Below are 15,868 nucleotides of genomic sequence, written 5' to 3'. Positions count from 1 at the left end.
CTGGCAACAAAATAACAGCTGTACATCCCTTAACCATGCAAAGTCACATGTCCTATTCACTATGTTCATGTTTTTGTCTGCTTGACAGGACCATACAAATTTGTGTATCTTGTATTTAAGCAGTAATTTTTTTTGCTTTTAGTAAAATTCTCTCATACTGACCACTGGATGTTCAACAGGGCACCTCATGGCAAAGAACACTCTGAGGATTTAAGACAGAATTGTTGCTCTCCACAAAGATGGCCCAGGCTATAAGAAGATCAGTAACACCCTGAAACTAAGTTACAGTACAGTGGCCAGGGTCATATAAGGGTTTTCCAAGACGATACCACTCGGAGCAGGCCTCTCAAGAGTCGATCAAAGAAGTTGAGTCCTCGTGCTGTGCGTCAGGTGCAGAAGCTGGCTTCAAAAAACAGATGCATGATTGCTGCCAGCATTGCTTTAGAGGTTGCAGAAGCGGAAAGTCCACTTGTCAGTGCTCAGACCATACGGTAAGCATGTCGGTTTGCATGGCCGTCGTCCCAGAAAGAAACCTCTTCTAAAGCATGCTTACAAGAAAGCCTGCAAACAGAAGACAACCTGTCCAAGAGCATGAATTATTGGAATCATGTCCTGTGGTCTCATGAGACACAGGACATACATTTAATTGGCTCAATTGGTGTCCAGCATGTGTGGCGACACCCTGGTGAGGAGTACCAAGAATATTGTGTCTTGCCTACAGTCAGACACGGTGGTGTTATCATCATGGTCTGGGGCTATATCAGTGCTGCTGGTACTGGGGAGCTGCGGTACATTGAGGGAAACATGGAGTCCAACGTGTACTGTGACTATTTGATGCAGAACACGATGCCGTCCCTTCAAAATCTGGGCCGAACCGAATACTTTTAACAGTATGTGCTGAACATAGTTTACATCTGTACCGGAAATAAGATTTTTTTTTGCACATGCATGAAAATGCTAAAGAATCTATAGCGCTAGCATTAGCAGCAAGCCACTTTCTGGTTAGTGTCAAATGCGAGCACTGTGGATTCTTTAGCGTTTGATGTCCAGTTTCTTATGTTTTAATTTCTCTTAAAAGGAGAGAATCATGACAATTTTGGGGAGTAAATTATTGAAGGATGAAAGGAATTAAGACATTTGTTAAAGTATGCTGAAATAAATAGAACAGTTAAGTAGATCATATCTTTAGAAAATGAAATTTCAAATGTAAAACACACACACACACACACACACACACACACACACACACACACACACTTTTCATTTATTACATTTTATTTAATACATTTAATTTGTGCTAATTGGATTGATTATTGATTAAGAATTATATATTATTTTACCAAGCAGGCATTTTATTTACAATTGTTTAAAAACATGTTAACTGTTGATGTCCACAAATGTTAATAATAATAATGATAATAATAATTATTATTATTAAAATTATAATAAACTGTGATGATAATTTTATGTTTTGCCTTTCTTTCCCTTAACCATACCGAAATTGAACCGAACCGTGACTTTAAAACCGAGGTACGTACTGAAGCGTGAATTTTGTTTACCGTTACACCCATAATAGTTATAAGTGCAATGTATCATGTATGTCAGGTGCTTGCAGTTACAGCAGATGGCGCTCTTCCCGTTTATCTTCCTCGTTATGACCGTGAAGAAGACAAATGTCGAAGGTCAGGCGCGTTTCCTTCCTCAGCGCTCATTAGGAAGTAACCGGCTGTTTTTTTTTTTTTTTGTTGAACGCCACGGGATCCGGTGGCTCCTCACTTAGCGACAGTACACGCCGGTTTTTCAACGTTATTACACTCAAACCAACATGGCGAAGAAGAGGAGCGGAGTCCGCGAGCCAGACGGCACTTCAATCATAGAAAAAGAATCGACGACAAAAGAAATGCAGCCTGTTAAAGGTAGCCGACCTCGTAAAGATACCCGTATTGTGGCAAGTCGTGTTCTTTCTCATATGATTGACAGGTTAGTCAGGCGCGTTCACAGATCAGCACAGGTCACGTGGCCGTCTCACGCGTCGGGCGTTTTATTCTATCATAGCGCAGGAGGCGGGGCATTGCCGGTAAACGGGTAGGAGAAAAAAAACACTGATTTGTCAAAGTATATAAAGATTACTCAGCTTTAGGGCTTTCTGTGGTTCTGTGAAGGCGTTTTTTTTGGGAAGCTGTTTATCCTGAATTAAACACGATCATCTTAAGTTTAAGAAATGTTCACCTAGACAGGTAAATCAGGATTTATTAGGAAATAATCGCTCTACTTGGAGGAAGCAGTATGTAGAAATGAAGCACAGTGTACTATGTACTGGACACAGTAATGTGTGTGAGTGAGTGAGAGAGAGAGCTTCGAGATGATCTCGCTGCTCTCTATGGGGATTTTGAAACACCTGACGCAAAGTTGAGCAACGTTGGTCTTTAACACACGAGCCGCTCCCCCACAGTGCTGTAAAAGGCGATGGCGGCGCGAGGAATTTTATTTATTTATTTTGAAACGATAAACGGCACTAATGACCTTAACGCGGCTCTGATGTGTGGAATAAAACATCTGATGGTGTGCTGTGAGAGGAAAATAATCCCCCCACACACTATAGTTCCATGGAGCAGGTATTTGGATGTGGTGAGCAGTCAGTGTGCAGCTTGTATAACAGTACAGATTTACTGTCCACTGTGTGTTACAGCACGTCCTGTCCACAGCTCCAGTCCTCTCAGAGAGGAGCAGATACCTCCAGCTCTTCCTTCATTCACACTTCATTTTTATCCCTTTATGGTTACATTAAATGGTACCGAGAACTAGTTTCCTTTTCCTCTCTCTCTCTCTCTCTCTCTCTCTCTCTCTCTCTCTCTCTCTTATCCACTCCTTTCTTCTCTCTCTCTCTCTCTCTCTCTCTCTCTCTCTCTCTCTCTCTCTCTCTCTCTTATCCACTCCTTTCTTTCTTTCTCTCTCTCTCTCTCTCTCTCTCTCTCTCTCTCTCTCTCTCTCTCTCTCTCTCTCTCTCTTATCCACTCCTTTCTTTCTCTTTCTCTCTCTCTATCTTATCCACTCCCTTCTTTCTATTTCGCTCTCGCTCTCGCTCTCGCTCTCTCTCTCTCTCTCTCTCTCTCTCTCTCTCTCTCTTTCTCTCTTGACTTTTTCGCTTGAAACTTGTTCTAATTCAAAGAAACCTTAAACAACATCTTTGTCCTGTAGCTTGGTGGAAAAACTCACACTGAAACATGAGACTCTTTTCAACAATGTCATATAAATGTCTGTTACAGAAAGCTTTACTCTGTCAGCAATTATGTTCATTATCAGCTTTAAATATTCGGTCCATGAGGACAGGCTGTTACCATAGAGACGGAAGAGACATTTATGGAAGGAGTCTCCAGTGTCATCTTTTAGTGACGGGCAGGAAAGTATTTGAAATAGAAGACTTTGCACTTTCTGGTTCCTTTGTAACAAGGCAGGCATTCTTGTGTTTTTATTAACTTCTGGAGAGAGAGAGAGAGAAGAGAGAGACTGGAGTGGTAACTTGTTGCAGTGACATATTACAACATGTGGCCATAAGTAGATTTATAGAACAGTAGAAATGTTTCCTGTTTGCACATTTCAGTGTTGTAAGAGGTTGTGGTGTTTTAAAAAATAAACATAGTCATGGTGGTAACAGTAACTGTACTTTATCTAATTTATCTATGGACTGCGTAAAAATCTAGCTTTTACCTGTATGTATGTATTGTCTTGAAATGTTTTGTTCCCTTTGCAGCGGCGCAGTACACTGGAGGAGGATCCGCACGCATGTCCCTGCTCATCCTGGTTACTATCTTTGCCTGCGCTGCTTCAGTCATGTATCTGGTTTACAGAAATTTCCCAGAGCTGAGCGAGTGAGTTGTTTCTGGTTTTCTAACCCAAAAAAGGTAAATTCATGTATAAGTAGGACTTTTTGGCCTTTCCAGTCATGATCAAAACCTTCAGGACTTTTTTAATCTTTCAGGTTTCTGAGTAACATGACAAGTGGAATTGTTCTTTTCATCTTGATAAATGAGAAGAAAAAAAGAAAAGCTGATGTTAGAGTTACAGCGAGAAATATCACAGGAAGGAACTTGTTTTTGAAGTTCTACAACACCGAACAGAAGTCTGAATGGATCACAGATATGACATCTTACTGGGTTATGACCCAGTCTTAGGTTTAGGTTACACAGCATGATGTGTGTGTGTGTGTGTGTGTATAGTGAACATGTGTGGTCCCCTGAAACTTCCAGGAATAAGTCTCGACCAGTCTGAGAGCATCAAATGTGCTATATTGGTATAATATACAACTACTGTATATATAGACAAGTTTAAAACAGGTGTAAATTTGGGATGGACCAAGGAAACCACTCCACTAAAATTCTTTGCACAAAGAAGACACAACAATTTAAACATACTATATGTAATATGTACATCTTCTTCTTCTTCTTCTTTCGGCTGCTCCCATTAGGGGTCGCCACAGCGGATCATCCGTCTCCATACCACCCTGTCCTCTATATCTGCCTCTTTCACACCAACTACCTGCATGTCTTCCCTCACCACATCCATGAACCTCCTCCTTGGCCTTCCTCTTTTCCTCCTACCTGGTGGCTCCATCTTCAGCATTTTTCTACCAATATAATTCATGTCCCTTCTCTGAACATGTCCAAACCATCTCAATCTCGCCTCCCTCACCTTGTCACCAAAACATCCTACATGTGCTGTCCCTCTAATAAACTCATTTCTAATCTTGTCCATCCTCGTCACTCCCAACGAAAACCTCAACATCTTCAGCTCTGCTACCTCCAGCTCCACCTCCTGTCTTTTACTCAATGCCACTGTCTCTAATCCATACAACATCGCAGGTCTCACCACAGTCCTATAAACTTTCCCTTTCATTCTTGCAGATACTCTCCTATCACAAATCACTCCTGTCACTCTTCTCCACCCACTCCACCCTGCCTGCACTCTTTTCTTTACTTCCCTAACACACTCTCCATTACTTTGCACTGTTGACCCCAGGTACCTGAACTCCTCCACCTTCTCCACCTCTTCTCCCTGCAACCGCATCACTTCACTGCCCTCCCTCTCATTCACACACATGTACTCTGTCTTACTCCTACTGACTTTTATTCCCCTTCTCTCCAGCGCATATCTCCACCTCTCCAGGCTCTTCTCAACCTGCTCTCTACTCTCACCACAAATCACAATATCATCTGCAAACATCATAGTCCAGGGAGACTCCTGTCTGACCTCGTCCGTCAACCTGTCCATCACCACTGCAAACAGGAAAGGGCTCAGGGCCGATCCTTGATGCAGTCCAACCTTCACCCTGAACCAGTCTGTCGTACCTACTGCACACTTTACTGCCGTCACACTGTCCTCATACATGTCCTGCACCACCCTCACATACTTCTCTGACACACCTGACTTCCTCATACAATACCACAACTCCTCTCTCGGCACCCTGTCGTACGCTTTCTCTAAATCCACAAATACACAATGCAGCTCCTTCTGTCCTTCTCTATACTTCTCCATCAACATCCTCAAAGCAAATAAGGCATCTGTGGTGCTCTTCCTCGGCATGAAACCATACTGTTGCTCACAGATGGTCACCTCTTCTCTCAGCCTGGCTTCCACTACTCTTTCCCATAACTTCATGGTGTGACTGATCAACTTAATTCCCCTGTAGTTACTGCAGGTCTGCACATCTCCCTTATGCTTAAAGATTGGTACCAGCACACTCCTTCTCCATTCCTCAGGCATCCTCTCCCCTTCCAGAATCCTGTTAAACAATCTGGTTAAAAACTCCACTGCCATCTCTCCTAAACATCTCCACGCTTCTACCGGTATGTCATCTGGTCCAACCGACTTTCCATTCTTCATCCTCTTAATCGCTGCTCTCACTTCCTCCTTACTGATCCTATCTACTTCCTGCTTCACCAACTCCACATCCTCCAACCTTCTCTCTCTCTGATTTTCCTCATTCATCAGCTGCTCAAAATACTCCCTCCATCTTCTCAACACACTCTCCTCACTAGTCAACACATTTCCCTCTCCATCCTTTATTGCTCTAACTTGCAGTACATCCTTCCCAGCTCGGTCCCTCTGCTTGGCCAATCGGTATAAATCCTTTTCTCCTTCCTTAGTGTCCAACCTCTTATACAGTTCCTCATATGCCTTTTCCTTGGCTTTCGCCACATCCCTTTTAACCTGCTGCCGCATCTCCTTGTACTCCTGCCTACTTTTCTCATCACTCTGTCGATCCCACTTCTGTTTTGCCAACCTCTTTCCCCTAATGCTCTCCTGCACTTCCTCATTCCACCACCACGTCTCCTTGTCTTGCTTTCTATTTCCAGATGTCACACCAAGTACTTTTCTAGCTGCCTCCCTCATCACTCCTGCAGTAGTTGCCCAATCACCCGGCACCTCTTCACCACCACCAAGCCCCTGTCTGACCTCTTCCCTGAACCTCACACTACACTCTTCCTCCTTCAGTTTCCACCATCTTATTCTTCTTTCAAACCTTACTTTCCTCCTCTTCTTCTTCGCCTCCAAAACCATCCTACAGACCACCATCCGATGCTGTCTAGCTACACTGACCCCCGCCAACACCTTACAGTCTCCAATCTCCTTCAGGTTGCATCTCCTACACAGAAGATAATCCACCTGTGTGCACCTTCCTCCACTCTTATACGTCACCCTATGATCCTCCTTCTTCCTAAAATACGTGTTCACCACTGCCATTTCCATCCTTTTAGCAAAATCTACCACCATCTGCCCTTCCACATTCCTCTCCTTAAAACCATACCTACCCATCACCTCTCCATCACCTCTGTTCCCTTCACCTACATGCCCATTAAAGTCTGCCCCAATCACCAATCGTTCTTTCCTAGGTACACCATCTACCACTTCATCTAATTCACTCCAGAATCTTTCCTTCTCCTCCATCTCACAGCCAACTTGTGGAGCATAGGCACTGATGACATTTATCATCATCCCTTCAACTTCCACCTTCACGATCATCACCCTATCAGAAACTCTCTTCACCTCCACTACACTCTTACTGTACTCTTCCTTCAGAATCACCCCTACACCATTTCTCTTCCCATCCACACCATGATAAAACAGTTTAAACCCACCACCAATGTTCCTGGCCTTACTCCCTTTCCACTTGGTCTCCTGAACACACAACACATCTACCTTTCTCCTCTCCATCATATCAGCTATCTCTCTCCCTTTACCCGTCATAGTACCAACATTTAAAGTACCAACCCCAACCTCTACTCTCCTACACTGCTCCTTTTCCTGCCGTCTCTGTAGACGCCTTCCTCCTCTCCTTCTCCTTCTTCGGCCAACAGTAGCCCAATTTCCACCGGTACCCTGTCGGCTAACGATACCTGTGGCGGTCGTTGTTAACCCGGGCCTCGACCGATCCGGTATGAAATTCTCATTTGTGATCCGCATATTTGATTTGGCACATGTTTTACGCTGGATGCCCTTCCTAACGCAACCCTCCCCATTTACCCGGGCTTGGGACCGGCACTAAGAGTACACTGGCTTGTGCCCCCCTAATGGCTGGGTTATATGTAATATGTACATACAAGTCAGAAAAACAGATATGGGCCAAAAATCACAAAAATGCTGAACAGAACAGGAAAATCACATCTTAATAAGTCAAGCTACAGCAACATGAGTTCCCTGTACCAGCTTTTATGAAATGCGCGATCATGCACAGACTTCAAATGTATACAAAACACCATACAAATGCAAACTGACTCTCAAACACTGCAGGCGTTCTTTTTTTATTATTATTTTATTATTTATTTTTTGTATTCTGTAACTGCATGTCCCCCAGATGTTTAATCATTACAGAATGAACTGTAAGGCAATAATGAAAAGCTCAAACCAAAAGAAATATCAACAATCACTTTCACTTATTTTTTATTTTTCAGTACAGTACTGCTATCTGTGTTTACTGATCTCAGTACCTGCATGCCTTCAAGCTGTAAATCCTGTTATGTGAAACAGTGCAAAAGGTTCATTTGTGTGAGCTTGAATTGCCACCCGGTTGAGGATTGGTTCCCTCTTCAGTCTGGTTCCTCTCAAGGTTTCTTCCCTATCCCATCCTGGGGAGATTTTCCTTGCCACAGTTGCCACTCGTTTTGCTCATCAGGGACAAACTTGCACATAAAGAACCATTTATTCATTCTTCATCACCATATTATCTGTGTGAATCTGCTTTGAGACAATGTTCATTATTAAAAGCAATATACAAATAAATATGAATTGAATTTGAATACTAACAAATTGTGTCCATGAGCTCATGTACGCGGAAGAGGGTAGATGCGCACTTTTCTGGTGCTACACTGCCCTGTCATCAATGGGTTTTAAATGATGCAAGTCTTGAATTAAGCATGTGTTTGTCTTTATGTTTGACAGTAGAAAGTTGAGAAAGCTAGGTGCTGAGAGGGATTTTGCAGGGAAGCAAATTCAAGGGAAATAGGAGATTTTTAAAACTATAAATAATGTTTACACTTTTTTTAGAGAAAAGCAACCTTTCATGCTCATACCATTTTCTTTATTTTTTTCAGAGATGAGAGGGACAAGATAAAAATCCCTAAAGACATGGACGACGCAAAGGCCCTCGGCACAGTTCTCTCCAAATATAAGGACACCTATTATACCCAAGTGCTTCTAGCATATTTTGCTACATACATCTTGTATCCTTTACACCCCTCCAGATTGATGAATTTTCTATTTCGAATAGTAGAGGGTTAGGAATATATTTTAGCACCCCAGAAGTTAAGTCACTTTTTGTCTCAGAATGTAGACAAAAGTGTCTGTCTGGATTATTTTACTACTTCGGTGTAAAAAGTATATGGAATCTGAAGCTGCTCTGGGTTGATGTAAGTGCTAAATAAACTGTACATTATTTTCTAAACAGCTTTCATTTGACCATGCAAGGCTCTGCTGCCGTTGAATATATGATGTCTTTGATTTATGAGATTCTGGCTGACATTTATTTTTTAGATGATCTAATATAAGAAATATAAAATGCCATTTAGATCTCTGAATAGTTTTAATACAAACATATTAAAATAGGAGGGGAAAAAACTGCCCAAGGTCAAATCTAATCATTAAAAGTAGCACACACAGTTCTGCCTTTTCATGGTCAACTTTCTCTTTGCTGTAAATTCGATTATAAGGATTAATGCACTATATGCACGATGTTCAGTTATTTAAGCACAACGAAATATGTGGAACATATACAAGTGAATCTAATAAATAGAGTAGTTTGTAGGTAAATGTGGGTAATGTTGTTTAGTGTGGGTTTATGAATAGAGCTCAGTTTATCGTTTTAAACTGATTTTCAGCTTAAATGATGCGAAAAGCTAAACATAAAAGGAGCAGCAGTTCTGGAACAGACTGGTTAGAGTTGACTGGAAAGTCTTCTAATGCACTTTTAATTCTTGTGTTGAGCAGAAATCCCGCTCATGATATAATGCAACTTAAGAATCTAGTCGGATAAGCTACAAGAACAGTGTCAGCTGAAAACAGGAACCTGAGACTATAGATGTCAGGAGAAGAACCTCATGGTCCTGTTCATTTGATCCCATTTGAATGCAATATTTAGTTCTCCACACTTCTTGCACTGTAAATATTTAAAATCCAAGCATTTTCATAAGCAGACACGTGGAGGTCTTAGTGTTTGAATATCCCAAAACACAAGACATGAACAGCTAGGTTTAATAAATTTACAATTTAGACTATAAAGATGGCAAAATGTGTTGTCCTTAATAGTTTTCTGTCAGTCTCCAGACATTTGCCATTCCCGGTTCAATTTTCCTGAGTATCCTCTCTGGTTATCTGTATCCCTTTCCCCTGGCTCTGTTTCTGGTTTGCCTGGTATGTTTGAATTATTATCCATACAGTCACAAAGCAAATAATTGCACACCAAAATATTTTATTTGTTGTCTCAGTATTTATTATTTTGCACTACACCGTAATGTTTTACTAAGTAACGTTTACTGCTTATTGTGTTTCTTAGTGCTCGGGTCTTGGAGCGTCTTTCTGCTACATGTTGTCTTATTTGGTTGGCCGGCCCGTGGTGTATAAGTACCTTACAGAGAAAGCGCATAAATGGTCACAACAGGTAAGATATTAGTTTCAATATACGTAGACCAGCCGCAGCATTATAACTATTGGCGGGTGGATAGCATTAATTATCTCGTGGATGTATGCATTATTAAGTAGCAAGTAAACAATCAGTTTATGTGCTGGAAGCAGGAAAAATGGGCAAACATGAGGATTTAAGTGACTTTAATGAGGGCCAAAGAGCAACAGTTAGAAACCTTGGTCAAAGCATTTCCAAAATGGCACGTCTTGTGTTGGGTTTTTGGTACACAGTGATTAGTTCTTTCCAAAAGTGATACATGGAAGGACAAACCAGCGTGTTGAACCAGCAAGAGGTTCATAAATACCCAAGTTTTAAAGTGTTGAAAGTCTGATCATGCATTTATAGGATGTGCTGGACAAAAAAAAGGGTCTGAGCCTTGAGCCAGATACTGCAGTACACCTTCAGACGTCTCAAGTCGATGATTCAGAGTTGTTTTGGCAGAATAAGGGGACCTATACAATATTAGACAGGTTGTTTTAATGTTTTTGTTGATTTGTTTGTGCATATTCTGAAGGCAAAATCTTCTCAAGCATAACTGTTAAATTCTTCTGCTTTTATTATCTCTGCCTTTTATTATACAGTGAAATGAAACTGTAACGGCCCACCTTTAATTCTCTGCAGGTCGATAAGCACAGAGAACACCTCATCAATTACATCATCTTTCTGAGAATTACGCCTTTTCTCCCGAATTGGTTTATCAACATCACTTCTCCGGTCATCAATGTGCCTCTAGGAGTCTTCTTCTTTGGTACATTTCTTGGTAAGAAGGCAAATAATTTTTCATTTAATTTTTTATCATATTAAGAAATGTGTTACTAATTTTATGCTGCCAAATTCTTCTATATTTTCAAAGATTATACTTTTCAATTGTTTTATTGCTGATTATAATTTGTAGTGGAATATTCTGTGTTAAATTAAAAGGGAATGAAAAATTCAAGAATGTTCCTTAGCACTCTCAGAGTTTTGTACTTGTGCAGAAAATACTTATTAGGGTGCTTTAAGCTTCATATAAAAGCATGTATTACATGCAGTCCTATAAGAAGTGATCTTTTTTCCCTCACAGCAACATTTTCAAAGTTCACATTTTCATGAAAGCACAGAATGACTTTTAAAGCTTCTGACCAGTCAGGTCACAACCTGCTGGGCAAGTGGAGAAAAACAAACCTGCCTACCTAAAATCAGACCAAATATAAAGACAGATTAATGTTTGCAAAGTTTTTCATAAAATTGATTTCATTTAAGCAAGAATCTAATATTTTTGTTTGAATTTTGTATCCAATTCCGTTATAAAATCAGCCACATAAACATTTGCATGGTGCCAGGGTCCTGGGTTTGATGCTACACTTCAGTGACGGTACACATTATAAAAACGAGTCGACTGACTCGAGTTACACTTACACAATTTTCTTTTCATATTCTCTTCTTTTGGCTGCCACAGCAGATCATCCGTCTCCATACTACTCTGTCGTCTACCTTTCAAATTACCCACCTGCATGTCTTCCCTCACCACATCCAGAAACTGCCTCCTTGGCCTTCCTCTTTTCCTCCTTCCTGGCGGCTCCTTCCTCAGCATTCTTTTACCGGTATACCTCGTGTCCCTCCGCTGCACATGTCCAAACCATGTCAATCTTGCCTCCCTAGTCAGTATCTACCTACTGGTATGTCGTCTGGGCCAACTGACTTCCTACTCTATCCACTTCCTGCTTGATCTCCACATCATCCAACCTTCTCTCTCTCTTATTTTCCTCATTCATGAGCTGCTCAAAATACTCCCTCCACCTTCTCAACACACTCTTCTCACTAGTGAACACATTTTCATCTAAATCCTTTATTGCTCTAACTTTAAGCACATCCTTCCCAGCTCTCCCTGCCTGGCCAATCGGTACAAATCCTTTTTTTCTTTCCTTAGTGTCCAACTTTTCATACAGCTTCTCATGTGCCTTTTTCTTGGCTTTAGCTACATTCCTCTTTACCTGCTGCCGCATCTCCTTGTACTCCTGCAACTTTTCTCATCACCCTATCGATCCCAATTCTGATTCACCAACCTCTTTCTCCTTATGCTCTCCTGCATGTCCTCATTCCACCACCACGTCTCTTTGTCTTCCTTTCTATTTCCAGATGTCACACCAAGTACCTTTTACTTCTGCAGTAGTTGCCCAATCATCCAGCACCTCTTCACCACCACAAAGCCCCCGTCTGACCTATTTCCTAAACCTTTCACTACAATCTTCCTCCTTCAGTTTCTACCATCTTATTCTTTTTTCAGTCTTCAATTATAAAAATTACCTGTAAAATTTTCTAACATAATTCAACCATGTATGTTAACATTTAATGAATTGGTATCCTACACCATTCAATCTATTTATCAGAACCGCAAATAATTTACAAAATTATTTCATGACCAATATTCTAATGTTGCATACAAAAAGTTACGATTTTATCTTGAATTGTTAACCAGTACTTGACACAATAATCCCACATGCCAGATCATGCGGGAAGCTCAGTGTCTTCATTTTCCAAAGCCGAGGTGTTCTAAAGCAAAGACAAAACCCAAATCTAAATGTACAGCAAGATTAATACTGGTCAGTGTTTAGTTGTTACACCATTAAAGGCTCATGTAATGTACAGACAGAGAATCACTCCAGCCAGTGTGAAAGCTTCCTGTTGGTAGATATGAATTGCATTTAGACCGTGTTCTCTCTCATTTCTTTTTCAGGAGTTGCTCCTCCATCTTTTGTAGCCATAAATGCCGGAACTACACTGTATAAGCTGACCACAGCGGGCGAGGCCGTGTCCTGGTACTCACTGGCCGTGCTGGCTGTCCTGGCCGTAGTCTCTATACTCCCGGTGTGCTTCCAGAGAAAGCTTCGGGAAAAGATGGATTAAACGAACACCTCGTTTTCTCTGCCTGTCATCTAGTTCATCCTTGTCCTTACGTGCACAACTGTCTTTTTTTGTCATCATCAAAGACAAAACGGGCCCAGAACTGTTGAATACTGACTGGCTCCAGATCACGCCACATGCTTGTTTTTTCTGTGAACAGAATGAACATTTATATCCATGATCTTTTTATTGTTTCATATGTTTTAATGATCTCGTGTGGCAGTTATTGTTCCCATATCAAGTTAATCATTTAAAAAAAAAATTTTTTTAACTTTAAAGCAATACATTTTGAGGTGTTTTTTAGCCCGTGTTGCTTTGGCAGCACAAGTGGGGTGCTATGCCAGGAGAAATTTAAATAAATAGGCCATGACTTTATTTCCCCACACTTTGGGTGGTAAGTAAGTAATCAAAATTTACATGAAGTGTGTGTGTGTGTGTGTGTGTGTGTGTGTATATATATATATATGTGTATGTATGTATATATGTGTGTGTGTGTATACATTTCATTTTGATTAATTCTAGACAAACAGCAAGTCTTTCTGCACAAACATTTATATTTTTCCTGGAATTTTTTTTCTTATTTATATCAGAAGACAATTTTGTGAAATTGAATTGTATTTATAAGGCCTCATTTGTTGTCTTTTTTTTTTTAGCTAGAATGTTTTTGCTTTCATTTACTTTGTCTTAAAAAGCAAGTTACTAGAAATAGATTGCAGTAACCCTTTTTAAATTGTTCTCCACCCAGGAAACAAAGAGAAGTGAGAATGATGATTTTGGTTGTGATTACTCAAAATCAGAAGTACATTTTACCCTATGAAGGGTAGAAGCTGGATACCTCATTGTGTATGATCTCACTGTTTGCTCATCCAAAGCATCATTAGTCCTTTAGTTTCCAATCCTGGTACTGGAAGTGCTCCTGTTCGCCTGTGATTTCTTAATTAGCTAATAGATTTAGATAAATGAATCTGAAAGTACTGTGTGTATATAGGCTCTTGTAGGACCAGGATTTAGAACCAGCGGTCTCTTGCTTTCTGCAGTTTAGAAAACTAATACGTCCCTTCGTATATTCCAGTGAATTTCTATTAATCATTTCCTAAGCCCACCCATGTTTATTTAGTGAATTTCTACAATGTCTTTGCTTTTCCTTACATTTACTTTTTGATTTCTCTTCAGGTTTGTGATTTAAGTTGCTTCCACTCACTCATACACAGTATTACATTGACCCTTTGAGATGTTCTTCACATGTAAATGCTACTAATTAATAATGTTTTCTTTCAAGATGTCATTATGAAATCTAAAATGAAGATATTTATTATGAAATAATTAAAACATGGTTTCCTTCACTAATGAGAGTTTGTGTTTGGGATGCATTTTCTGGTGATAAAACTGCACTGTTACAATAACAAGACAGACATTAAGTGGTTTAAGATGAGATTGTAAAACAAATGCACTTGGGAAATACAGAACAGGAATTTCTACATTGTTTTTAAATTTAGAAATAGTAACTGCAGAGTTTAGTTTTACCATCTGAAGTGGATGGATATTGAATAAGAATTGATTAAATAAGATGAGTAACCATGTTGTTTGTTTTGTAACAAAGTCTCATGTTTTTTTCCTGGATATGTTTCCCAGAAATGTTCTATAGACATAACTCTTGTTTTTGTGCTGGACATGTATCTTCAAGTTTTCAAACCATCTGCATAATTAGAAAATACATTTAGGTTTCGGTCAAGTGACAGATTATTCAAGTATAAAGAACAAATATCTCATCTTTGAATGAATTTAATTATATAATCCACTTAGTCACAGATGCCTCTAAGAATGAGTAAACCCAACCTTAATTTTAGACTCTATATATCTGAATGAGAACAATACATATAATAAATGCAATGTACTGGTATCAGTCTATTGCATTTTTTTTACCACTAGCCCCAGAAGCACTTTCTGCTCACTGCACTTATATACATTCATTTATAAAGATAAATATTTAATATATATATATCATATACCAACCAGTCATAATTAAATGGCCACCGAACAGGTATAACATTTTGGTAACCTGCCTAACGTCTGTCAAGCTTTAACAATATTAACTTCTTTAGCAATGTCAACTACAGTTGCTTGTCCATTGGATCGGACTACACGGGCCAGCCTTCGCTCCCATGGCCGCCCATGGCACTGTCGCCAGTTCACCACTGTTCCTTTTTTAGACCACTTTTGATAGATACCTACCACTGCAGACTGGCAACACTCCACAAGAGCTGCAGTTTTGGAGATGCTCTGTCCCAGTCGTCTAGCCATCACAATTTGGCCCTTGTCAAACTCGCTAAAATCCTTACGCTTGCCCATTCTTCATGATTCTATCACATTGACTTGGAGAACAAAATGTTCACTTGCTGCCTAATATATCCCACCCACTAACAGGTGCCATGATATACAATATTATACAGTATTCTGGCATGCAATACACTTAAAGTACCAATTTGTGTTCACAGAATATTGTGTGGCTACATAAATGTTCACAGACTTGCCTTGCTCGTGGTGCTATACTGTCAGCAGTTGCTTTATTCAGACAGAAGAGGGCAGGCTGCCAATACTCCTCATCCAAGTAAAGATAAGTCTATTTTTTCAACTCCTCCCAAAGATTCCACACCTGACTGTAACATTATAAACCTTACTGCTGATCATTTTCACAATTGATTTTTGTTTAATATTGGGGTTCTGTTAAAGATCAATTGTTCAAGCTTGACCTCGGATTATTGTTTGTGTGAAGTTTTACGTTTTTTTCATGATTACATGGGTTTCTCCAGG

The 15,868-nt window shown here is 40.1% G+C and overlaps 1 protein-coding gene across 1 annotated transcript; it reads left to right on the top strand.

The window, feature by feature from the left end:
• Positions 1-1,680: 1,680 nt before the first annotated feature.
• On the top strand, positions 1,681-14,404 carry tmem41b (transmembrane protein 41B). The gene is made up of 7 exons (XM_083558870.1): positions 1,681-1,916; positions 3,752-3,869; positions 8,589-8,717; positions 9,810-9,903; positions 10,046-10,150; positions 10,796-10,934; positions 12,891-14,404. The coding sequence occupies exons 1-7, from the start codon at positions 1,826-1,828 to the stop codon at positions 13,058-13,060; spliced, it is 846 nt and encodes a 281-aa protein (XP_083414996.1). The 5' UTR covers positions 1,681-1,825; the 3' UTR covers positions 13,061-14,404.
• The last annotated feature ends 1,464 nt before the right edge of the window (positions 14,405-15,868 follow it).

The sequence above is a fragment of the Silurus aristotelis genome, assembly GCF_946808225.1.
Source record: "Silurus aristotelis genome assembly, chromosome: 13".
Classification (NCBI taxonomy): Eukaryota; Metazoa; Chordata; class Actinopteri; order Siluriformes; family Siluridae; genus Silurus; species Silurus aristotelis.
Note: the sequence above shows the minus strand (reverse complement) of the source record. Positions and strands in the feature narration are given on the sequence as shown.